Source organism: Sciurus carolinensis, chromosome 14 (assembly GCF_902686445.1).
Source record: "Sciurus carolinensis chromosome 14, mSciCar1.2, whole genome shotgun sequence".
NCBI classification, from domain to species: Eukaryota; Metazoa; Chordata; class Mammalia; order Rodentia; family Sciuridae; genus Sciurus; species Sciurus carolinensis.
In genome coordinates, this window is record NC_062226.1 from 1044136 (window position 1) to 1068729 (window position 24594).

Consider the following 24594-nt stretch of genomic DNA (forward strand, 5'->3'; position numbering starts at 1 on the left):
GCGGCAAGAGAAGGGGGCAGGTGTCCTGAGCGTGCCGCGGGTGCCTCTCTGCTGTGAAATAGAGCGCAGGCTGGTCCTGGGAAGCCTTGCTGCGTGCCTGCTCTCTGCGCCTTGGCTGTGTTCCTCGCCGTCTTAGGTCGTCTCGAGCAGCCGCTGGCAATCCAGCTGTGTCTGTAGGCCCCTCCTGTGCCACGGGCAGGCACAGACCCAGGCAGGAGCCGGGAGCACAACAGGCAGGTGCAGTGGGGGAGCCGGTGCCCTGTCAATGGTGACATGCCGGAGCCAGCTAGTGTACACCTCTGACACCTGAGCCCTGCAGGGAAGGCTGGGAGCTGCTGGGAAAGTGAGGCTGAGCCCCGATGTGCAGGTGGGGGGCCAGGGAGAGCGCCCTGGAGCACACCAGAGTTGGGGGAATGGCCTCTCCAGGAGGTCAGCGGATGCAGCAGGGGCACAGATGCAGGAGGGACACTGACACAGGGAGCTGGCATCGATGGCCGGACCCTGCAGCCTGCGAGGGCCTAGCTCTGGCCCCAAAGGGCACGGCTTGGGGGCTGGTCCATGGACGGAGCATGAGACGAGGGACTGAGGTGAGCCGTGGCGGGTGAGGCCGTCTGTCTGCTGTGTGGAGAGGGATCTGCAAGAGGCCCGAGCAGCTGCCAGGAGCCCAGGGGAGCCCAGGGCAGGAGGCTGGACCTGGGCAGGTGGTGGGCTGGGGAGAAGCAGGTGACAGGTTGGGAGCCCAGGGTAGGAGCTGGGCCTGGGCAGGTGGTGGGCTGGGGAGAAGCAGGCAACAGGTTGGAAAAGGCAGGTGAGAGGTGCGTCAGGCATGGACAGGGAAGACCAGAGGGACTTTGCCCCAAAGGTTAAGGCAACAGAGACAGACACAGTTTGGAGACAGGGATGCCACCTGCGGGCCCCAGTGAAGAGTGTCTTCAGCAGAAGTGGCCTCAGGTCCCTGAAGAGTCACCTTGGCCACTGCCATCATCATAACCTGCACAGCAAAGCCAGTGGGGGCTAATGACACTGCCCAGCCAGTGGTCTCCAAGTCAGTGGACTCTAAGTCCACTAACAGTGTGTGAAGCCAGCAGGGAGCAGTTATTCAGGCTTCCTGGTGACAGGGACAGTGCCTTCTTCAGCATCCTAAAACACTCCTGCTCTTTTGAGACAGGATCTGGCTAAGTTGCTGAGGCTGGTCTCAAACTTGTGATCCTCCTGCTTCAGCCTCCCAAGTCACTGGAGTGACAGGCCACTGTGCCTGGCCTGATCTCCTCTGATAAGGACCCCTGTCACCCTGGATCAGAGCCCACCCGATGACCTCCTTTTACCTTCATGAGCTCTGTAAAGTCCCTGTCTCCAAAGGGTCACATTCCGAAGTGCTGCGTGAGGGCTCGGCCCATGGTTGGGGAGACATGATCCACCTGCAACACCTCCACCTGCCACGTGGACCCACACTCCAGTGACCACTGTGGACACCCTGTGGGAAGGGGGACACTGGGCCACAAGGGAGTCCAGCAGACGGCATGAGTAGCTTAGTCGGCCCCGGTGGACCGTCCTCCACGGCTCTGTGCCCCGGGTCCCAGCTGGTTATGTATCTTCAAGTGCAGTTTCGTTAAAGGCCGTGGGGGTCCTCTTGACGTCTCTGGGTCCACTCCATTCATCAGAAACCACACTGCAAACCTGTGGAGACAAGCCCTTCCCAGCGGGGACAGGCTGCAGCTGCCTGAGGCTTGTCATCGGCTGGAGCCCCAGGCAGGCCTCTCTGGGCTCTCCTGCCAGGCTGACCTGAGTGCGAGCTCTGCCGTCTGCTCCGTGGTCGCCACGGCTCCTGTTGGGCCGGCTTCCCTGGCAGCGCCCTGGGGGTCACCGTCCCTGGAGGTCTGGCCTTGGCCTCTCCACCAGGACGTCAGCAGCCTGAGCGTGAGCCACAGCCCCGTCCCGGCTGCTCTTTTCTTCACTGCTGTTCTTTCCTGTCCTGTGTCACACCAGCAGAAGCACCTTCAACACCGGCTGGACGCCCCTCGGCCAGGTCCCCTCCTCGTTCTCACACACAGCACCACTGTCTCGGAACCCTTCTGCTTCATCAAGTCCCCTCCTGTCCAACCTCCAGGGATGTCCCCTCCCCTTCCTGAGTCCTCACCTGCGACCTCACCAAGGACCACAGGGCTCTGGGGATGGTCTTGGGACTCTTTTCTCCACCCAGGGCCGGGCCTGGTGCACAGCAGTGTGGTGGTGGCAGCGTTTTCAGCAGAAGTGGCCTCAGGTCACTCTAAAGCCACCTTGGCTGCCAGGTGTGAGGACCACGCCTGTGACCCCAGGTACTCGGGAGGCTGAGGTAGGATGATCTGAGTTCCAGGCCAGCCTGGGTAACCTCTCAAGACCCTGTCTCAAAATAAAAATAGAAAGGGCTGGGGTGCAGCTCAGGGTTGGGTGCTTGCCCAACAGGTGCAAGGCCCTGGCTCTGTCCCCAGCACTGCAAATCAATCAATCAATCAATCATTAAATAAACCCACTGTGACCATGTATGTGTTTCCATCAGTTTTGACAGATGGGACCAGCAAAATCCAGACAAAGACCATTCCCACCAGCCAGGAAGTTTTAAAAGTGGCTCTTTTAAAGCTTCCTGGCCAAGGAACCACGGGTCCACCTTCTGCTGTCAGGGACTGGTTTCTGTTGCTAGAGTTGGATGTAAACAGTCAGGTAGCCCACACTGCGGGGCATCTGGCTTCTCGGCTCAGTGTGGCGGTCCTGGACGTCCCTTTGCTGAGCTCAAGGACAGGGACGGTGAGCACCCTGCCACCGCTGATTGGGCTCGCAGCAGCTTGGATTTGCTTGCTCACGGATCCCTTCTCTTGGTGTGTGTTCCTTTAACTGGCTTGAGACATGCTCTAAGACACAGTTCAAGTCCTTAGAAATGACTCGATCCTTTCAAGTCTTCCTTTGAAGCTTGCTGGGCAGGAGGAGCTGCCTTTACGCTGCTCCACTCAGGCGAGAACCTTCTGGTTAGTGGGCGGGTGCCGCCTGAGCCTCTCCACTTGGGTGGAAGGAGGGGAGCTGATCCCAGCTCAGTCCTGACGACTGTTCTGCCTGCTCCTTTCTGGATTATTCTGCTAACGATTAGAAGCACATTAGCATTTTGGCAGGAGTATCACTTGCTAGTTGGTGATTCGTGTCCTTTCCAACACAGCTGATCAGGAGGCCCAGGGGGTTGGGAGGCCCAGGGGATCAGTTTGTCCTCAGTGGGCAATGCTGTGTGACTGTCCAAGGTGGCATCCCCCTGCTTGCTTCCTTGTACAGGTCCTGCCCCATGATCTTCAATCAGTCTGCAACAGTAGTTCCAGTCCATGTGTGTATCCATGGCTGGGCAGGATGACGCCCAGTGCATGGCTCTTAGCTAATGATGAAAATGAGATTCAGGGACCCAGCCTGGACAAAGGCACTTGATGTCCAGTATGGCCACACGCCCTCCTGGGACAGCCCAGGACCTAATGTGGTGGGCGCCTGACCACCCTTCCAAGCTTCTGGGCCCAGGCGGGTCGTGGGGAGGTGAGCTAGGGCTAGTCCCCTCCCCTGGTGTCTCTGTCCTCAACGCCCATGGGCGAGGCTGCCTCAGAGTGAAGGCTCAGTCCAGAGCAGAGGGTCACACCTGGCCGTCCAGAAGCAACCTTCAGTTTGAGCCTCCAGGTGGCCCATCTCGTCTGGGTGGCTGGGATCACCCTGCCCTCCAGGACCGGCAGCGGGGCTCCCGCCCGAGGCAGTGGGAGGAGGACAGCAAGGCCGGAGAAGACCACAGGAGGGGCAGGGGCTGCCCGGGTCACACCGGGCAGGGCAGAGGCGGCAGCAGACGGAGGTGGCCAGAGTCATTCTGGGTCACAGGGGCCAGGGCCACCCTGGCAGAGGCCTTTCCCCACGGCTTGTCACAGCCCACGTCTCAGTGGTGCCCGTGGGCCAGGAGGAGCCGCGCAGCCCTGCGGGCTCAGCTACCTCTTGGACCGTTTCCCTGACCCTCACTTTACAGAGGCAGCAGAATGGCGGGGTTCTCCTGGAGTGTGTGCCATTGGTGCCAGGAAGACCAGGCCAAGAGTCCAGGAGAGCCGCAGGAGACCCGCAGGTCTTCAGGTGAGCCAGGTGAGCCCACAGGTGGCTCACTCCTGAGCTCACGCACTATGGACTGAAGGCCCCCCCAACCCCGGTGTTGCAGCTGGACCTCTGGTGGGCTGCTGTTAGGAGGCTAGGGTTAGGCGAGGTTGTGCCACTGGGGTCTCATGATGGAGTCTGTGCCCTTGTGAGGGGCACCGAGTGCTCCTGCCTCGTGGGGACACAGCAAGAGGGCAGCCTGTGGTCCCAGAGGAGCAGGCTCGCCAGAGCCCCACCACACCAGCACCCTGGCCTTGGCCTCCTCCTCCAGGACAGCCAGAAATAAAGGCTGCTGCCTAGATCCCTGCCCATGTTCTTCCTGATGGTCAGCCAGCTGACGGAGATGGACCCAGGGAGCCACGGGCTGCACGCCAGGTGCGCAGGCTTTCCACCTTGCCTGGAGCGGGGTCTCCTGAGGAGAGGGTATGCTTGCACAGCTTGTTCCCATTTGGCCTTCAGAGGGTGTGGGCAGGAAGTAAGTCCAGGAGACCGAGGGCCTCTGGCTGGAGCAGCCTCCTCAGACTGGGGCACTGTGTTCTGAAGGAGGTGGCACTAATGGCCCCGGTCAGGTGCTGGAAACAAGCTTCCTGAGCTCAAGCCACACATCTGGAGGTTTGGGTCCTTCTTGCTTTTGGATCAACACCCTGTGCGTCTGACTCCTCAGTGAGGAGCTACCCAATTTCTTGGCTTCCTATTGCTTCCCCAGAGCAAGTTCTTGTGGCCAGGCCATTCGGGTCCAGGAAATGGCCCTTCCCATGGGCAAGGCCGGCCTCCAGGGCTTCATTCTTCACAGGCAGCTCTGAAGGCTGAGGCCCACGGTGACCGAAGCGTGCCCACACATGCTCACAAGGGCACGTGCACAGCCACCCACATGTGCACAGACATCCACATGCACAGCCCCACTTGCACATGAGGGTACACACGTGTGCAAGGCCTACACACCCACACACTCACACACTCAAACACTCAAACACACATGCCTGCACACTTACCCCATGGAGGCTGTTGGGGAGGAGAGGTCAGGGTTCTGACTCTGCCCACCTGCCCCCAGCACCCTCTGCTCCACCCTGGGCACTTGGGTGGACAATTACCCTGAGGACTGGGTCAGTCCTGGACAAGGCCAGCCTGAACCAGGGATGACCTAGTGAGGCAGTCTGGGATGACACCCTGCTGTGGGCCGGAGCAGGGCTTCTCTGGCGGCAGGGGTGTTCTGTCTTTGGAAAGGCTCAGGAAAGACCGGTGCGTCGGGTCTTCTCATCCTCACCCCGCGCCGGCTCGAGAGCCAGTCACCTCCAGCCCCACATCTCCACTTCCACCCCCAGATGTGGGGCTGCACGGTGGCAGCTCAGGACATCAGGGACAGCGCCAGCTCCTGTGCGTCCTCGGGAGGACTTCAGCCGCACAGGCTCCGTGCCACCCTGCAGCTGCGATGGCCTGGTCAGCAGCCCGACCAGATGGAGTCCAGGGCAGCTTGCCACACGACTGGGGGTGGCAGCAGATCTAGCCAGGTGGACCAGCACCCTGCATCCGGGGCCGCCCCGCTGAGCCCCAGCCAGCCTGCTCGTACCCTCCTGCGTGGAGCGGGGTCCAGCTCAGGCAGGAGCTGCCCTCCCTCCCCCGGGAAGCATCCTTTCTACTTTTTCTCATTCTCCACCCCTCATGCCACTTGCTCTGCCATTTTAAGTAGTTGTTTCAATAAAAAGTGACTGTTATCATACAGTTGCACAATCAGGAGTTCTAAGTCCACTCTCCCTGCTGGGCAGCCACCAGCACTGTCCGGCTGCAGGCTGGAGCTCCAGGGTCCTGGGGGTGGACACTCACAGGCTGTCCTGGAGGTGACAGGGAGGAGCCCTGCTTGTGTGGGGAGCCAGTGAGTGAAGAGATGGGGGTCCCGATGACAGGTTTGCTGCCATGGCTGGCTGCCCCGGTGGTGGGGGACATGGGCTCTGCAGTCAGACAGACCTGAGTCCTTGGAAAGGGCTCCTGTCTGAGCATGGAAGCAGGCAGATGGTGACGTGGGAGGGCACCTGGGGCTCTCTGCACCCCGGGCCCAGGGCTGTGCGTGACACAAGGTGTAGGATTCGGAGAACAGAAGGTGACAGCTTGGGAGGGCACTGTCCCTCAGACGTCTGAGGTCACGATGGTTTTCCTGAAGGACTGCTAAGCCTTTGCACAGGGTGGGTGGACTGAAGGGTGAAGCGGGGTCATGGGAAGCTCACGTGGGTGTTGGTGGGAGGCCCAGGGCAAGCCGCTGAAAGCACCATGCGCGAGAGCTTCCTCAGCACAATGCCACCTGTGCCGCTACCAAGTGGACCTCTTGGCACCTGCCAGGCTGGAAGTCCCAGGTGTGTCTGCCCAGCAAGGGGAGAGTGGGTACGGGGAGGGCCCTCTTGGGGTCAGAGGGCAGCTCCGTTTGGCTGCCTGGGGAGGAAGGGAGCCCCTGTGGCTGCTCAACATGACAGTTAGCCTGAGAAAAGATGACGGCCATCAGGGTGTCACAGGCCAAGGAGGTGAGCTGCAGGTCCTGTCCAGTCCCAGAGGCAAGGGGTCTGATGGCAGAGGCCCCAGTGCTGCAGATGCCCAGCCGAGGGACACCCCACCCCGACTTGGGGTGGATACTGGCTTCTCAGAGGAACCTGGAGTCAGAATGAGTCAGGCCTGCCCAGCAGAGGGGACAGAAGGGACCGAGGCTGGAGCTGTGGCAGAGTGGGCTGGCAGCAGGGTGACATCACCAGGAACAGCTGAGGGTCACTGTTTCCCTGCAGGGCCTCTGTCTCCCATGTGAGTTATCACACCAAGTCCTCTGACCTCTCCTCGAGGGAGGAGGAATAAGCACCCCATTGCATTGATGGGGAATCTGAGGCTTTGAGAACATATCCCCTCCGCCCTTCAGAGGGCCGGAGCCAGGATTTGAACCCAGGACTCTGAGACCCCCTGGAGCCTGGCTGTCAACAGTACAGCTCCCAGATGACATGGGAGAGATCTGTGGGTTCTGAGCTTCCATGAACCCCTGCCCCTGGTGCCCAGGGAGAAGCCTCGGGGCCTGGTAGGCCATGAGCCCAGAGCCAGCCCTTCCAACACCCTGACTCAGGCAGCAATGGTGGCTCTGCCGGCTGAGATCAGTAGGGCTCCAAGCAGGAATGTGTGGCACTCAAAGGCAGCCAGGACCTTGGCCCCAGGGAGACTCAGGTGGGGGCAGAGTTTAGCAGGGGACCCAAGGGCTAAAGCCAGAGAGGGGCCCATTGCTGCTCAGCCTTTCTGACCCTGGCGAGGCTCTGAGCCTCTGTTTCCTCATCTTTTAGGTGAGAGATAACCAAGTCAGCCTGGTGGGCTGTTGAGTGGATTACCTGGGAATGACCCGTGGGACCCTTGACCTGTGCTCGAGCCCACATGCAGCCACCTGGCAGCCAGTCACTTCTCAGGGGGCCCCTCCTGCTGCCTGGTCCAAGGATGCTCAGCGTGATTTGAGGAGTGAGGAAGATCCAGGACAAAGCAAACCACAGGTGAAGGGGTCAGCGGGAAGCACAGGTGGACTCGCACTGTGCACCCCACACAGGACCTGTGGCAGGGCACCTGCAGCCACCCCAAAGACAAGCTCCAAGGTGTGGATCCGGCTGCCGGATTTCAGTCATTCATCCATTCCTTCGGGCTCTGGCTCACTCACTCACTCACTCACTCATCCACGCTCACACTCACTCATCCACGCTCACTCATCCACACTCACGCTCACTCATCCACGCTCACGCTCACTCATCCACGCTCACGCTCACTCATCCACGCTCACACTCACTCATCCACCCTCCTGCTCACTCAGCCACGCTCCCGCTCACTCATCCACGCTCACGCTCACTCATCCACACTCACTCATCCACGCTCACGCTCACTCATCCACGCTCACTCATCCACGCTCACGCTCACTCATCCACGCTCACTCATCCACGCTCACGCTCACTCATCCACGCTCACTCATCCACGCTCACGCTCACTCATCCACGCTCACTCATCCACGCTCACGCTCACTCATCCACGCTCACTCATCCACGCTCACCCTCACTCATCCACACTCACGCTCACTCATCCACGCTCACGCTCACTCATCCACGCTCACGCTCACTCATCCACGCTCCCGCTCACTCATCCACGCTCACGCTCACTCATCCACGCTCACACTCACTCATCCACGCTCACTCATCCACGCTCACGCTCACTCATCCACGCTCACTCATCCACGCTCACGCTCACTCATCCACGCTCACTCATCCACGCTCACGCTCACTCATCCACGCTCACTCATCCACGCTCACGCTCACTCATCCACGCTCACGCTCACTCATCCACGCTCCCGCTCACTCATCCACGCTCACGCTCACTCATCCACGCTCACGCTCACTCATCCACGCTCACTCATCCACGCTCACGCTCACTCATCCACGCTCACTCATCCACGCTCACGCTCACTCATCCACACTCACGCTCACTCATCCACGCTCACGCTCACTCATCCACGCTCACGCTCACTCATCCACGCTCACGCTCACTCATCCACGCTCACTCATCCACGCTCACGCTCACTCATCCACGCTCACTCATCCACGCTCACGCTCACTCATCCACGCTCACTCATCCACGCTCACGCTCACTCATCCACGCTCACGCTCACTCATCCACGCTCACACTCACTCATCCACCCTCCTGCTCACTCATCCACCCTCCTGCTCACTCAGCCACACTCCCGCTCACTCATCCACGCTCACGCTCATTCGTCCACCCGCCCGCTCACTCACTCCATGTTCACACTCACTCTTCCCGACCGCTCACTCATCCCGCCTGCTCCCTCACCCACTCTCTCATGCACACCTTCTTTTGGTCTCCCCGTTCCTCCATGAATGGATACATCTCTCCATTCTCATGCCTCTTCTCATTCATTTCTCTACTCATGCAGTGAATATCCTCTGGCCTCTGCCTTGTGTCCAGTACTGTGGTTTCCTGTCCATGTGGAGTGCAGGTCCACTGTGTCGCATGAAAGGGCATGGCAGTGGGGTAGTAGGGACAATGGGCAGGGTTATCAGGGACAATTTAGAGAGGCCTGTGTTTGAAAGAAGTAGAGAAGAGGCTTGCTCGACATGGTAACTAGAGTCATAAACAACGAAAGTCAGGAGGAACAGCGTTTCCTGCTTAGCAAAACGCAGAGTGTGGTTTCAAGGCAAGCAGAAACCCCAGCCTCCAGGAACAAGCCCAGTGTTGATGGGTACTCATGAACCGCCCTTCCCAACACGTCGCACGATGCCATCACCACCTTCCAGGGCCCCACGAGGCTTCCTGGGGCTCTTCAGTGATGAGACTCGAGTCTCTCCTGGGAACCTCCGTTTGTCTTTGTCCGCCACCTCTTCTTCGATTGCGAGGGGTCCTATCTGGAGCCCCTTCTCAGTGACTTTCCGTGTGGTTCGGAGAGGCTGCCCACCTTGCTCCCTGGACTTCAGGAACCTCTGTCTCTTCACAGGATTGGGATTTTCACCTGCCTCATATGTCTCCTGTGACGTCTTCACGAATTGGCATTTTGCCCCCAATTTACAGGTCAGGACACGCAAGTCCAGAGGGTGGGCATGACATGCTCAAGTTCCCCAGCCAGTGTGGAGCGGAGCTGGGTCCGAAAGAGGATGAGGACTTGGGGACAAGTCATTTTCTATGGACAATCTCGGGAAGCCCCAGTGAGGCTGTGGGAAGGAGAGGTGGAGGAGGAAAGCCAGCAGGTGCCACGGGCGAGCAGGCCCTGGGCGGGCACTCGGCTCCGTCTCCCGGGACGCCGTGGACAGGTTCTGTCCCCATGGCGCGGGGCCAGTCTTCCCCGGGGCACTAATGCTCTTGTGTGGCAGCTGGTGTGACTTCAGGGGAAGAAGCGCCAAGGGTGCCAGGGACAGAGGGGATGCGGTTGTTCCCGGGACTCTGTGCCCACAGAGGACAGGCTCCCCCGCTGCAGGGACTCAGGCAGGTGGGGACGTAAGCACACCATCTGCAGGTCGCCGGGTTTCCCAAATGCAAGGCCAGGACCCTGGAGCATTAGGAGTGTTGAAATCATGTGTTTAGATGGCGGGGCCCTGGTACCCACAGATTTGGTCAAACACCAAAACACCAGTCTAGATGTTAAGAGGAAGCATTCTTTTAGATGAGATTAGCTTTTGGGGGTGGGTACTGGGGATTGAACCCAGGGGCACTTTACTATTGAGCTATATCCCCAGCCCATTTTATTTTCTATTTTGAGACATGGTCTTACCAAATTGCTTAGGGCCTTGCTAAATTACTAAGGCTGGCCTCAAATGTGTGATCCTCCTGCCTTAGCCTCCTGAGTTGCTGGGGTCACAGGTGTGTGCCACCACCTGGCTAGATGAGATTAACTTTTAATTGAGGTTGGGTAAAACAGATTACTGCTGGGTATGGTGGCACACATCTGTAATCTCAGTGACTCGGAAGCTTGAGACAGGAGGATCACAAGTTCAAAGCCAGCCTCAGCAATTTACTAAGGGCCTAAGCAACTCAGTGAGACCCTGTCTCTAAATAAAATACAGAAAAGGGCTGGGAAAGTGACTCAGTGGTAAAGGACCCTGAGTTCAATCCATGGTATAAATCAACAACAACAAAATGGGTTATTCTCCATAATGTGGGTGGACCTCATGCCATCAGTTAAAGGCCCTAAGAGAAACCTGGTTGAGACCCCTGAGGAAGAGGGAATTCTGCCTCCAGCCTGCCTGGACAGGAATGAGGTATGTGAGGCAGGCTGGGGCAGATACTGGACTTCCCAGCCTCCCACACACAGAGCCAATTCTTGGAAATTAATCTCTCTTAATCCCCCCTTTCTATATAAACCAATTGATTAATCCATCTATCAACAATCTACATACTATCCCTCTATCATCTATCATTTTGTCTATATCTTATTTGTCCTGTGTCTCTGGAGAATCCTGAATATTAGTTCATAACAAGGAAAAAGATAGAATCTGTAATTCAACCCCTCTCCACAAAGAAAATCCTAAACCTGAGGTCACACTGGTAAATTCTACCGGGAATTCAAAGCAAGGGTCACAATAACTCTTCTCAAACTCTTAAAAAGATAGCAGTGTAACCTTTCACGCGCCCGGAGCAGCGCTGGTTGGACTCTGCTCGGGGGCTGGGGCTCTGTGCAGGGGTGCTGGCTCTGGGCTGGGGCCAGAGCTGGCTCTCCACTGCTCGTGGCTTGCTGTGGATCTGGGTCTGGTGCTGGCTCTGTCTCTGGAGCCATCCCTGGAATGGGTTCCAGATGGAGGCTGTGTGCTGAATCTGCTGCTGGAGTGCCTGGCGGGCTCTGTGAGGGGGTTGGTGGTGGTGTGGCTGCGGTGGTGGCTGATAGACTCCTGGTTCTGGCGTCAGGAACAGCGACCTCTCAGCCATCACGCTAATCCTGGAGGTGGCGCTAGAACTGCTTCTGCGCTGGTCTCACTCTGCTGACGGCTCTGTCTGTACCCTGGAGATGGCACCAGAGTTGGCTGTAGCTCGGGCCAGCGCAGGAGCTGGTTCTGCAAGGAACCTCGCCCAGGGCTTGATGCTAGAGCCAGTGACGTGGCTGGTGCTTCCTTTAAACACGTCGGCTCTGGCTCTGGGCTGGGTTTTGGCTCTAATTCTAGGCTGACCCTGGAGCCAGCACAGCAGTGGGTGACAGAGGCAGGGGATGTATTCTGTCTTTGAAAAGGCACATGGACAGGCGGGTCCTGTTGTAAGTATTCTGCCCCCCGCGACTCTGGCTGGCTGTAGCGCCTTTCAGCACCCGTGCCACTTCCAGCATCAGAGCCTTGCTGGTCTTCCCTGTGGGTTGAGCGGGAAGTCTCACTCTTTGGCGTCTCCTCCCAGCCTGGAGACAGGGCAGTTCCTGATGGTGCATGGAGTGAGTGGCCCAGCTCCGGGCCTTTCTTCTTGGTGCCCTGACCTGATGGCCCCTGCTCCAGAGCCATGTCCTAGTTGAAATCTCAGCTTCACTATTACAAACCATGTGACCAGGGCACCCTTCTTAACCGTGGGCCTCGGTTTCTCTCTGGACAGTGGGCGTGGGACACCTCCTTCCCCCATGACTGTGAAGATTCACGATTTGGAGCAGACAGAAAGGTTGACAGTCCTGCCCTGAGGTCTCAGGGCTGCTCACCAGGTGCACCCAGGTCTCGCCAGCCTCAGCACTCATAGGCACTTGATGTGAATCACAGTCTATGACAGACAAGGATAAGCCCCAGTGGAGTCAGATCTGGGTGCACCACTTGGCTCCTGGTCCTGCTCCTAGAGCGGGGGCTGGTGATGGCCGGCACCCCTGCCAGAGGCTACCAAGTGCCTGGAGTTACAGCAGCCGGAGCACATCAGAGACGAGTGGACTCACGGTGGAACCTTCCCGACCTGCCTCAGCAGCCTCCAAGTGAAGAAGAAAGCAGAGTATCACTACCTGTGTCCCTGGCAGGCTGGCCAGTCAGAGAGCCCTGGGGGAATCCCAGGGTGATACTCAAAGCTCAGGCCTTGTCTCCACTGCCAAGTCAGTGACAAGGATAAGGTTTCAAGGAAAGCGTTTTATTGATTTACTCGCAGAGGAGTCCCAACTGCTGTCCCAGAGGCTGTGATTCCGCCTGTCGTGGGGAAGGGGTGGAACTTTTTTTTTTTTTAATTTTTTTACTTGTAGATGGACACAATACCTTTATTTTATTTATTTATTTTTATGTGGTGCTGAGGATCAAATCCAGTGACTCACACATGCTAGGCAAGCGCTCTACCACTGAGCTACAACCCCAGCCCAGGGCGGAACTTTTAAAAGAGAAACGCAAGGTCTGGGATCCAGATATAGGGTCAGTAGATGTGGTGAATTAGTGTCCATCAGGGGTCCTGAGAGCCCTTGCTCGGTCCCCAGGCCTGGTGTTTCTCTATTCTTGTGACTGTGAAGGACATGATAGCTCAGCCTGGAGCCTGGAAAATGTTAGTCTTGTTTCCCCCACAGTTAGGGAGCGCAGGAGGGGGACAAAAAAGTAGAAGGGGGAAAAGAGTGGTTTTAAAATAAGCCACAGCAGGCCTGGGGCGGTGACACACACCTGTAATCCTAGCAGCTCAGAAGGCTGAGGCAGGAGGATGGCAAGTTCAAGACTAGCCTCGGCAACTCTGCCAGGCCCTGAGCAACTTAATGAGATTCTGGATGTGGCTCAGTGGCAAAGAGCCCTTGGGTTAAATCCCTGGTACCAAAAAAGAAAAAAAAAAAAAAAAAAAAAGCCACTGCGGTCGAGCAGCAAGGTTCGTATTCAAAGCACGGAGTGGACCCCGGTCTCTGTGGACACCGGCCGAGTTCCTGCAGGGAAGCCTCGACTGTGCCTGGGTCCGCCTGGGCGCCTCAGCGCCAGGCCTTGCCCAGGGCAGGGAGGCGGGGAGGCCGGGAGGCCGGACGCTAGAGGGCGCTGCGGCGCCGGGGCCGCGGTCCCTCGCGGGCCACCGTAGGCGCCCGTATAAAGGACGCGGCGCCCGCCCGTGCGTTCTTTCGGCTGCGGGCAGCAGGTCTTGGGCGTTTTCAACGCGCGCGCGATGGCGCGACCTGTAGAGCGCGAGCGCAGCGGCGGGGCTGTCTGGTGGTGCGGGCGCGGCCTCCTAGGAGCGGCCGTCTCCGGGCCAGGTATGGGACCCCAGTCTCCTCTTCTAGGCAGAAGGGACGCCAGAGGAGAGCTGCTGTCTGCTAATGTAGGAACCACAAAGCTCCTAACGCAAGGACGGCTTTCCAGACCCACGTCCTCTGCATAACCAACCTGAAACGAGCCCAGGACGTTCGGGCGGATGCGGACGCTGCCCCACGTGGTCCTGGCCCCGCGTGTCTTGGAGCCTCAGCTGCTACAGGCTCCAGGGTAGGCAGGGAGATTGGGTTGCTCTCTGCGGAAAGCCCTGCAGCCCCGAGCTTGTCCGCTTTGGAGCCTAGATACCGCAAAGCAGCCCTGTGCAGCGCCTGTGGCCGTGCCAAGACTTGTTTAAAGTGTGTGCCCTTTTTTGATTTAGGGACTTTGCCCACCGGAAGCTAAGTGCCTGCAAGGAGATGCCGGGACCTTGGGTAAGTCGACAGTTGGTGGTGAATCGGCTTCCCTGCCAAGCTGGCCTGTTAGGTGTGACCATCCCAGGGATGGAACGCCGGGAGCACACTGCCCCTAGAGGCGTTGCAGGTGTGGCTGCTGTGTCGCATTTGCGTCAGTAGGTGGCAGAGAGAAGCGAGGCTATGTCTACGCTCAGTGTTCTCACCCGTGAACGTTTGAATGATTAATAGCCCAACACTGGACCAGGCCTCAGGCGGCCTGAGCTGTGTGAGGCCAGCCCTCCTCCACAGCAGGTGGTGTCCACTCTGTCAGCTGTTGAAAGCCGTAAAATGTGGCAGCCTTTACAAGGTCCTTGGAAATTAGTGTTGCCCACCACGAAAGTTCTAGAGTGGTGGAATAACACCACCCAGCCGTCTGAGGTACTTGGGATTGTTTTAGGACCTCCTCTGCCACAAGACTCCTTGGGGAAACAGACAACAGGACTGAAACCAGACGGTTGGCCCCAGGGGCCAGCAGTGTCTCCCCAATGTGAGGCAGCCACTGTGAATCCCAGTGCACGGCTGCACCCCCCTTTCCCTGCTCCTGTCTTGTGCACTTGGGATCAGGGGGCCCTGGGAGAGGGTGCTGTGTAGGTGCAGAAGTCTCCAGGTTCCTCCAGCACTGAAGAAGAGGCAGGCTGGGTGCCTATAATCTTTAGTCTGACTGGCGGGGTGGCTAGCTGTAGGAAGAATTAAGTGCAGTAGTTGGTAGACAGTCCTCACTAACCATCTTGTTAGGACCAGGGAAGTTTGGTTAACAGTGATGAAGTAGCCGGCTTTATGATAGTTGTCCCCCATCACCTCTGATTAACCACAGCTCAAATATTAAGTTCCCAGGAGTAAACAGTTCGGAAGTTTAAACTGCATGCTGCTGAGGAGCAGGCTGAAGCCTAGTAACCCCACCCTGGGCATGACTTGGCCTTGCCCAGCATCTCCAGCCTGGATGCCACCTACACCTGTCAGTCATGGTAGCTGATGGGATGTCTGAACTGTCATTGTGGCAGTACAGTGTTGAAGTGACCCTCATTTTACTTAATGGCCCCAGAGTAGAGTAGTAGTGGTGTTGGCAATTAGGACATGCAGGAAAGCTGCCACCAAGCACGTGGACTGGGTACAGAGGTGGGTCCACAGCCACACATAGGGAGAAACCCCACACAAGGTTCCGTACCAGCTGCAGCTGTCCCGGGGTCTTGAGCGGATCCCCTGGGGATGGGGGTGTGCCCTCCCCTTGAGCTTTGTTATTCAATGCAGGGAGGCCACTGAATCCACTCAGCGTGCCCACTGGCCAGGACAACCAGCCAGCTTCTGCAGCCCCGTTGAGGTAAGAGGAAGGATGGGCTGGACCCTCTGGAGATGTGAGCAGCTGCCCTGCAGGTGCTGTCGTGGACCTGCCAGCACCACAGGTGGGGCTGTTCTGCTGTACCTGTGAGACCAGGGCAAAGAGCAAGTGGCTATTTCTACGCTCAGTGTTCAGGAACCATGAGCACTAAGAATGGTTTATAGCCTGACATTTCTTAGAACCAGCCAGGAGGCACTGGGTTTTTGCTTTGGAAATGACCACCTGGTTTGCTCTGAAGGGGTGACGTCACAGGCCTGGCAGCGGCCACTGCATAAGGTTGGGTTATTACTGAGAATCCTAACGGGACACTAAACGTAGTTTTTTGGGGTGCTGGGGACTGACCCCAGGGCCTTGTATGCTCAACTAGCACTGTACCACTGAGCTACATCCCCAGCCCCCTGAATTTTGGTTTTTAGTTTCATCATTTGTAAAGTGGGGCTGGGCATGAGGACAAGGGAGTCTGTCATCTGTTAGTGTGGCAGGCTCTGGCACAACGGGGTGAACCAGGAAGGATCTTCCTGGCTCCTTCCTGGAAGGTCTATCGGGAAAGGACCGACAACCCATGTCCTGAGCCCATGCTGTGAGGAGACTTGAGACATGCAGTAAGGGCAGGAGGAGCACAGTGCCAGGCCACCCTGGCAACTTGGCAAGACCCTGTCCCAAAATCATAAAGGGGACTGGGGTGTGGCTCTGGTAGAGTGCCCCTGGGTTCAGTCCCCAGGACAGAAACACAGATTTCAGGGACTCAAGACTGATGCCCTAGCAACCCTGTCTGTCCCCATCCTGTTCACTTTTCAGATCCAGAGGGGCCAAGAAGGATGTGGCCTGGCCTCGCCTTGTGTGCCTCATGGAGGGCCGTCACCCAGCTCCGTCCTCGCCTGGGGACTTGCTGAGACCACCTTCCTCTGCTGGGAGAAGTCACCTTTGTTTGTAGGTTAAGGTTCAAGTGTTAGCACCAAGAACATCAGGATTTATGGCTGAAGTTTTAAGCAAAAGGTGTTAAAGTGCATTAAAAGGTTTGCCTCACGTGCTTTGCTTGGGGAGACTGTCTGAGCAGGGCCTGGGGCGGGAGGGTGTGGGACCTGCTAGGACCCTTCCTGCAGATCCCCATGGCAGTCGCTGGACACCCCTGTAGTTGGGAACTGGTGCCAGGCTGGGACCACAGTGCTGCTGCGTCACTGGGCCACTTAATGGTTACCTAGGATCCTTCAAAGCCCTGGACTGCACTAGTGGGGCAGCTGGCTTTGAGGGGGTGTTTAGGTTCTTGTCAACATTGTACAAATCTATTTCTCACTGGAACACTCTCGTAGGCTGCCAACTGGCTGATTTGGAACCAGGGTGAACAGGCTGGCGGTGTGGCTCGGTGGCAGAGCCCCTGCCTGGCATGCTAGCCCTGGGCTTGCTCCCAACACCACAAAGAACAAGGTGGAAAGTGCTGCTGTGGACCTGCCCTGACACCTGTTCACGGCCTAGAAGTTTTGAGGCAGGGTCAGCAAGAGCTCTAGAACAGACATGTTGACCCCTGAGGGCTGCCTCCCCATAACTGGAAAGTGGGTGTCAGCCCAAGAACTGGCAGCCTCGTGTCCAGCAATGGGGACCCCCAGTCCTGGGTCCAGGTACTTGGTCTGAGGGGCAGCGTGCCCTCCTAGGGCACTGGTGTGAGCCCGACTCCACACAGGCAGGCATCACGTAAGAGCCATTTATTCGGAGGAGCAAGTGGACGGAGGCCAGTCCTCTGGCCTTTCCTGTGGAGCAGAGGCTCTTCTGTCTGGGTTGCTGGAGTCCAGTGCCTGATCCCAGGAGCAGGGGAAGGTTTTGCGGTGGGCGTCCAGGGGCCCTGCTGGGCCGAGGGCTGCGGCTCCTGCTGGGCCGGGTGCTAGGAGTACTTGGTGTTGGAGATCTTCTTCCAGAGCAGGGTCTTGAGGTGGCTGAGCACCAGGGAGTGGTGGGCCTCCACCTGGCTGGCCAGCCCGCTCAGCGTGGTGCAGGTGCGCAGCTGCTTGCCCAGCTCCTCCCGGAGGTCGGCGGGCGCGCCGGGCAGCAGGTAGTCCCGCAGCAGCTCGCACACCTTGGCCAGGTTGGGCTGGATGAGGTCCCCCTTGCACTGCCTCATGAGCCGGTCACAGGGCGCCCTGCAGTCGCGCCCATAGATGCAGTCGGCGCTCTGCTCACAGCGGCGGCCCTGCAGGAAGCGGCGCACCGTGGCCTCAGGCGCCACCTGCTGCAGGTCGGCCATCTTGAAGTCGTAGGTGGCGGTGTAGCCCACGTTGGCCAGGGTGGTCTCACACATGTAGAAGGTCCCGTAGGCGCCGTGGAACAGCTCTTCCACGAACTCCAGCAGGCCGATGGCGATCTTGGCTCGCCAGGGCCACGCAGGCCCGAACCACTGCTGCAGGGCCCTGTGCAGCGCGGGCGGCAGCAGTGGGCGCAGGAGCGGCGGCAGCGCGGCCCCCGGCCAGGAGCCGCGGGGGACGCCCTCCGTGAGGTAGAGGTCCCCGCAGCAGCCCAGCAGCCGCGAGGCGTGCTCCTTCTCCTGCAGGGACAGCAGCAGCAGGAACTCATTGCGCTGCAGCAGGGCCCACACGGACTTGGCCTCTGCCAGGGACACCCTGCTGTCCTTGTTGAAGTCCGCCAGGAGGAGCACCTGGCCTACGAGCGCCGGCAGGGAGGGCAGATCTCCCAGGTTCGCCTGGCATTTGGGACCAAAGGAGGGGAGACCACGTCATCTGGGGCCAGAGGGCACTCCGTGCAGGGCTCTGGGCTGGCAGCCCGCAGGCCCTGGCCGGCTCCTCTGGACCTGGGGATGCAGTGGTACCTGACGGGCGGGCTGCCCCACTCCTGCCACACTGCACACACTGTCCTCCACTACCTGAGCCCTTGCCCCACTCCCCAGCCTGCCTCCTGCCCAGGGGTGGGATGCGAGGTTTGCCACAGCGCCCACTGTGGCATGCCTGCTGTGGATGCCAGAGAACCCACTGACCTTGAGGAAGCTGAGGGTCATCTCTCGGAATTCCTTGATGGAGGTGCCCCGAGTTGGCTTGTCAAACAGCACCAGCTCCCGCTGGGGGGCCGCCTCGGATCTGGCCTTGGAGCTGAGGGCCTCCTCGATGCCACACTTGATGGTCACCTCCTTGTCCTGCCAGAGTCCACTGTACACCTGGACAGGGCCACAGCAACCCTCCATGCGGACACCTGTTCTGCACTACGCAGGGCAGCCTGGACCCCCAGCCCTCCCACGGGCGTACCTGCTGGCCAGGGACCGAGGACAGGCAGGTCCTCCACTCCACCTTGTGCAGCTCGCACAGGTCCCGGCAGATGGAGCCTGAGATGATGCCCTTACGGTACTGGTCACACTGAGGAGAGAGGTGCCGGGGTGGCCTGGTAGCCCCACCCTGGCTGATACCCCAAGGGCCCCTGGCCCAGCCACGCCCACTCCTGCAGGTGCCCACTGCAGGGAGGGACCCCATCACAACTAACAGTCTGCCCCAGGACTCCTGGATCCTGCTTCTTCAGCCAAGGTACTGTTCTCAGAGTGGGTCCTCATCCCGTCCAGAGCCCAGGCTCTGCTGGCCCTCGGTCTGTACGGTCCCTGGCCGCAGGGTGGGCCTTGCACACACTACACTTTGAAATCTGCCAGTTACTCCCAGAGGCAGTACTCAGGTCCCAGGGCAGGCACACGCCTGTGCTGCGAGCAGTTACCCTCTGACCTGTCTAGTCCCCCCATCCTAGCTCCTGTGACAGGGACACAGCGAGGCTCTGCCAGACACTGGAAGTAGAGCTCCAGGCCCAGGCAGCCCAATCCAGAAGCTCAAAGGCCTCTTATCTCGGACGGCTGCTGCTCCCTTGAATTTTTAAAAATCAACTATTTATTTACTTATTTACACTGGAGATACCACTGAGCTACATGCACCGCAGCCCTTTTAAATTTTCTATTAGTTATTTTGAGACAGGCTCTTGCTAAATTGCTGGGCTGGCTTCAAACTTGCAATCCTCCTGCCCCAGCCTCCTCAACTGCTGGGATTACAGGTGTGGCCACCTTGCTCGGCCCTGACACTTCCTTTAAATAAACCATTCCTGAAAGAACCAGGAGCTACCCCAGGTGGGGCTCCCAGCCTCAGAAGCAGGTGTCCATTTCCTCCAGGTCTAGGTCTCTTTCCATCCCAGGCACCCTCCCTGTGGGCTGATGCAGGACAGCAGGCCCCACAGTGAGGACCTGGTGTCACTGTCCTGCCCCAAATGCAGCACGGAGCAAGGCTCACCCCACTCCATGGCCACCTGGGGGGACACTCAGCTCCTTGCTGCTCCAGTTGATGGCCATCCTCAGGGCTGTTTGCCACCATTTGCTCAGAAGGGCATGCTGGAGTCCCACCACTACTGCCCACCCTGTCCTTCCTGCCAGCCTGCACCCATCCCAGGCCACCCCAGTAGCCAGTGGCCCAGGGAGGCCCTCTTAGTGCAACCACACCAGCCCTACCCCCTACAGGCTGGATAGGTCTAGCAACCCCTCAAAGCCCAGGGCGGGGTGCCGGCTGTTGTGGCGTGGGGTGAATTCCTGGATGTACATCACTGGTTGCCATGGAGCCCAGTGCCTGTGAGAGCCAGGCCCGGAGGAAAGGCGGGAGGGAGGTGCTGGATTCCGCCATCCAAGGGCGGACGAGGTGGGGCTGAGCCAACCCAGGGCAGGGGATTCAGCCACGTGAGCCCTGGTCCTGTGGCAGCATGCAATGCTCTTATCCGGACAGAAAAGGAAACGGGAGACCAGGCGTGCGCCCATGCCACCACCTGTGGGCAGGCCCTCACGGGTCTGGTCTGAACCCCACAGAGCTGCAGACCCAAGAGGCTGCTCTGCCCCTCAGCACACAGCAGTCGGGTTAGATTAAGGTTAGGGAAGGGACCTGCTGGCCACACAGCACGGGGTTGGGCTGGGGCTCTAGGGTCTCTAAGAAAACCCTGCCCCCACTGCCTCAGGCACCTTCCCCACACTTCACCTGGTTGGGGGTGTTGCACAGGCATGTGTGTTCAGCCTTCCTCAGGTCCCTGGGCAAGTCCCGCACCTCCCAGCCTCAGTTTCCCCATCTGCAGAATGGGCCAGGGTGGGGCTCCAGTGTTCAGCACCTGCAGGCCGAGAGCCTGGCACGGTCCCTGCAGGGTAGCAGGTGGAGGAAGGGGGCCTCCCTGGAAAGAAGGCAAGGGGGCCACACCCGGGACAGGCTTCAGGAGAGCAGGGCTCCGCCATGGGGCCATCTCACCTTGCCAGCTGTGCACCAGAGGAGTAGAGTCAGGGGCACATGCTCCTGTGCGTGTGAGAAGACCCCGCCCTGCAGCCCATCCAGCCTCCCTGCTGAGATGTCCACCCCTTCGGTCCATCCCAGCCAAATGCTCCGGCTGCCAGGCTTACCTTGGCAGCTCCGACGTTTGCCCGCTCCCTCCCTTGGCCCCTGCAGAGGCAGCACTGCAGAGCCCACCAAAGACACCAGCCTCCCGCCAAGTCTTCAAGGGGCCCGCGCCCTGGAAACACTGAGGTCCCCGGTCTGCTGACACTTACGATCACCACCTGGCAGACATGGCCACGGCAGAGCTCAGAATAGGATGAGTAGTGCAGGTACACCATCCAGCTGCCCGCGAAGATGCCCAGCCAGACCAGCAGGACGTACTTGACCCTGACGCCTGGCAGTCGGCCCTGCAGGGAGGCAGCGTGAGCAAGTGTCACACCCAAGGTCCTGCATGGGTCCCAAATTAGGGGTTCTGGACCCTTTCAGTCCTTTCCCAGCCTCCAGACCCACCGACACGGCCTACACCCACCCCTGCAGCTTCACGAACCACCTCCACCAGGGTGTTCCCAGCTGCCCCCTTGGCTGCCCCTGTGTTGGGCACACCAGGGTCTTCAGTTGGGGACCCCCTTGTGGGCAAGTAAAAATAAATTTCAAAATGAAAAGAACACAGGCGCCAATTCTTTTTGCTGAGTAAAGATACCTTTAAAAGACTCCCTCCTGTCTCCCACGTCGTGATATTCTCACCTCCAGTCTGGTGACTACCAAGAGGGGTTGTTCACCAACCCTAGGTGCTTCCCAACGTAGGGTAGGCCAGGGAGAGTTAGGACCAGTGGGAGAGCAGGGCGTGGAGGACAGGACCCCAGGACAGGACCCAGCCACACCCTGGGAGGTCACACATGTCCAGGGAGGATGATGGACAGCAATGCAGGGCTGTCACACAGACCTCTCGCCCCAGGCAGGATGGGCTAAGGCTGGCTGCGAGGTGGACGGTGCACCCTTGGACGGACTGAGTTGGCTTGCTTCATGCCATGTGTATACACCACAAATGTGCAGAGGGGGAGGCAGCCCGATCCCAAGACCACGCTCTGGCCTAGAGCTCTGGGGTGGGCCTGGAGCTCTGGGGTGGGCCTGGAGGCCTGGGGTGGGCCTGGAGGCCTGGGGTGGGCCGGGAGGCCTAGGGTGGGCCTGGAGCTCTGGGGTGGGCCTGGAGACTCGGCTTTTGTGAAGGGCTCCAGGTCACCCCCGGCCCCTTGCCTTAGTTTCCCCAGCTGGCAGGCAGGAACACAGTGAGGGGGTCCTGGGTTCCTGGTCAGGGTTCTTGGGCACTGACTCCTACCCAGGCTCCAAGCAGGATTTCCAAGGGTGATAGCCTGGGACAGCTGGAGATCACCTCCCTTTTCCCCCACTCCACCAACCTGGCAAATCATAGCCCTTGTGGGAGATGCTGGATTAGCAGGCAGCTTGTCCCACGCAAGGGATCAGCCACTCTGGCCAGAAGCTGGGGGAAAGGGGATCAGCCACAGGACTTGGCCCAGGCAGAGGGCAGGAGGGCCAAGCTCAGGGATCACCCACCCCAGAGGAGGCCCCTGTTGGCAAAGAGCACCTCCCACAGCCTGCCAGGACCCTCTGGTTAGCTCCAGGCTGGGCAGGAGGCTCCCCCATGAAATAGGGCCACCAGCTCCTTGCTGAGAACAGGGCCCTGCCAGGCTGCTGTGGTCATTTCTATGGTTCTTCCAGGGAAGGTGGGAGCCCCTCCTGCTTCCCTGGCATCAAAACATTGGAGGACTTGCAGCAGAGGACATTTGGGCTGTCAAGCATGCAGAGCCTCAGTGGCCAGTGGAAAGCAGCAAAGCCTGGGGGCCTGTGCAGAGGAGATGCTAGTCCTCAACTAGGCTGGGCCTCTGCACCACAGCTACTCTACTCAGGCCCTGCGTTTGTTTCCGTCAGGTCTGTCCACAACAGGAAAGCGTGCACGCACACATACACACACACTGCTGAGGCTGAACAGGTCAGAGGACTTCTGGCTGGTAATCAGTCCCAGCAGTGCTGAGTACAGAGGTCTCTAGATGGGCTGGGGCCCTAGGGGGACAGTCAGAAGGAGAATAGGCCCTGGCCAATCCTGTGCAAGACGCAGGGGCAGACCCAAGTTGGACAAAGTGACAGAGCACTACAGACTGCCTACCAGGCCCACCCCAGCCCTAGCCAGACTCCACCAGGGCTCCAGGCCTTTGCAGGAGGGTCCCACCCCACAGAGGCCATCTCTACCTAGCCAGCTCCTACAAGGGCTCCTCCCCGGGGTTGTCCTGCCTCCTGCAGGTTCCAGGCACAGAGAAGATCTCACTCTTCAGTGAACCCCAAGTAGCAGCACCCCAGCCCACCCAGGCTCCTGGGGCCAGGGAGGCGCAAGCTTGAGTCCTGAGGACATCCACCCCCACCCTGGGGGTCTGGGATAGGGCTTTGCAGGGGCAGGAAGTCTAGCTCCTGGTAGGGCCACTTGGAGGATAGGGAGGATCATTCCAGGGATAGTAAGGACACAACGACCCCAACCCAGCAAGCCTAACGCATGTGCCGGCGGTCTGTCACCACCATCCTAGAACGGTATTTCACAGGAGGGGAAACTGAGGCTGGATGCATGTCCAACTACTAGAAGGGTGGGGTGGGGTCAGACCAGGGTTCTCCCATTGAGCCAGACCAACCCAGATCTGGCCAAAGCAGCTTTCCTGCCCCTGGGAGCCAACTGCGACCCTGCAGCGATGCGCACCCCACCTCTTGGCTCAGCCCCCACCACAGTCCTAAGGCTGACAGGCCCCTCCAGCCCTGACCCAGGACTGCCCGGGAGGCCTGGGGAGTATTTTAAGCTCTGACCAGGGATGGCTCTTTCCTACAGGTGCTGGGGACCTGGAGGTGGTGGGGTTGGAGGCCAGAAGCAGGGCCCAGATGATGTGCAATGGATGAGGATTGACCCAGATCTTCCTAAAGCAGAAGGGAGAAGGGCCCGGCAGCCTGGGCCTCCCCGGCAGCCGGGAGCCGGACTCTGGAGGGAACGGTGACTTGTCCAAGGTCACAGGGGGTCGGGACCCGGGCCCTGATTCTGGCCGGCTGTTGGGATGGCCTAGCGGGGAAGGGACGTCCTTCCTGGGGCGTCCCTATGTGTCCCAAGTCTGGTAGGGCAGAAAAAAAAATCTTATTTTTTAAGTGGCGAAAAAAGGGAAGGACTCTCGGCCCTAGGCCCGGGGGCGCACCCGCGGCGCCCGCGCCCCCGCTCGCCGCCCCGGCGACCCTCGCCCACCCCGGCCTCGCCAAGTCCCTCCCCCCGCCCGTTCCCCGCCGTCCCCGCGCGCGGCCCGCGGGGCTGGACGTCGCGCTCCCGCGGCCAGGCCGGCCGCTTACCTGCAGGCCCTTGGAGAAGGGACAGAGGAGCACCAGGTGCGCCAGGCGCCGCAGCCGCCTCATGATGGGCGCCGGCCGGGGCTGCGCGCGCCCCGCGGCTCGGCTCGGCCTCAGCCCCGGCCCGGCCCGGCCCGCCACGGACACTGCTCGCTCGCCATGCGGGCCGCGCGCCCCCAGCCCGCGTTAAAGGCGAGGGCGCGCGCCTTCCTGACGGCGGACCGCGGCGCGCGCCCCGGGGGGGGTGGGCGGGGCGGACGCGCGAGGGAGGGTGGGCGGGGCGGGGGCGGGGCCGCGCCGGGAGGGCGGGCGGGGAGGGGGCGGCGGCGCGCGCGCTGTCTCGGTCTCCTGCTCCCGCG

General features: G+C 59.6%; 2 protein-coding genes, 1 long non-coding RNA gene and 2 other non-coding genes across 8 annotated transcripts; 4 read left to right on the forward strand and 1 right to left on the reverse strand.

The window, feature by feature from the left end:
- Positions 1-3449: 3449 nt before the first annotated feature.
- Positions 3450-5840, forward strand: LOC124964773 (uncharacterized). The gene is made up of 3 exons (XM_047525437.1): positions 3450-3490; positions 3618-4125; positions 5457-5840. Exons 1-3 carry the CDS (start codon positions 3450-3452, stop codon positions 5838-5840), a joined length of 933 nt encoding a protein of 310 aa, XP_047381393.1.
- A 103-nt stretch (positions 5841-5943) lies between these two features.
- Positions 5944-9775, forward strand: LOC124963997 (uncharacterized). Of its 2 annotated transcripts, none has more exons than XR_007104873.1 (3): positions 5944-6035; positions 7437-7736; positions 9635-9775. It is a non-coding gene; the product is annotated as an uncharacterized LOC124963997 (long non-coding RNA). The 2 variants fall into 2 exon arrangements; XR_007104872.1 differs by lacking the exon at positions 5944-6035 and adding an exon at positions 6343-6479.
- Positions 9776-14305: 4530 nt separating this feature from the next.
- Positions 14306-14437, forward strand: LOC124965057 (small nucleolar RNA SNORA17). The gene has a single exon (XR_007105069.1). It is a non-coding gene; the product is annotated as a small nucleolar RNA SNORA17 (small nucleolar RNA).
- A 1175-nt stretch (positions 14438-15612) lies between these two features.
- LOC124965055 (small nucleolar RNA SNORA43) lies at positions 15613-15749 on the forward strand. The gene has a single exon (XR_007105067.1). It is a non-coding gene; the product is annotated as a small nucleolar RNA SNORA43 (small nucleolar RNA).
- A 1511-nt stretch (positions 15750-17260) lies between these two features.
- Positions 17261-24483, reverse strand: Dipk1b (divergent protein kinase domain 1B). Of its 3 annotated transcripts, none has more exons than XM_047525322.1 (5): positions 24239-24483; positions 21121-21255; positions 18821-18928; positions 18556-18732; positions 17261-18108 (listed from the first exon to the last, which is right to left on the reverse strand). In XM_047525322.1, exons 1-5 carry the CDS (start codon positions 24299-24301, stop codon positions 17452-17454), a joined length of 1140 nt encoding a protein of 379 aa, XP_047381278.1. In that variant the 5' UTR covers positions 24302-24483; the 3' UTR covers positions 17261-17451. The 3 variants fall into 3 exon arrangements, with proteins under 3 accessions (XP_047381278.1, XP_047381275.1, XP_047381277.1); XM_047525319.1 differs by having other exon boundaries at positions 17261-18264; positions 24239-24482; XM_047525321.1 differs by lacking the exon at positions 18821-18928 and having other exon boundaries at positions 17261-18264.
- Between the last annotated feature and the right edge of the window lie 111 nt (positions 24484-24594).

Excerpts from the sequence above, each read along its gene's own strand:
- LOC124964773 (XM_047525437.1), top strand. The coding sequence starts at position 3,450 with ATGGCCACACGCCCTCCTGGGACAGCCCAGGACCTAATGTG. Across the intron at positions 3,491-3,617 it reads ACAGCCCAGGACCTAATGTG|GCTCAGTCCAGAGCAGAGGG; the intron begins GTGGGCGCCTGA and ends CTCAGAGTGAAG. Across the intron at positions 4,126-5,456 it reads CAGGTCTTCAGGTGAGCCAG|ATGTGGGGCTGCACGGTGGC; the intron begins GTGAGCCCACAG and ends TTCCACCCCCAG.
- Dipk1b (XM_047525319.1), bottom strand. The coding sequence starts at position 24,301 with ATGAGGCGGCTGCGGCGCCTGGCGCACCTGGTGCTCCTCTGTCCCTTC. Across the intron at positions 18,929-21,120 it reads ATGTCTGCCAGGTGGTGATC|TGTGACCAGTACCGTAAGGG; the intron begins GTAAGTGTCAGC and ends CTCTCTCCTCAG. Across the intron at positions 18,733-18,820 it reads CCTCGGTCCCTGGCCAGCAG|GTGTACAGTGGACTCTGGCA; the intron begins GTACGCCCGTGG and ends GGCCCTGTCCAG.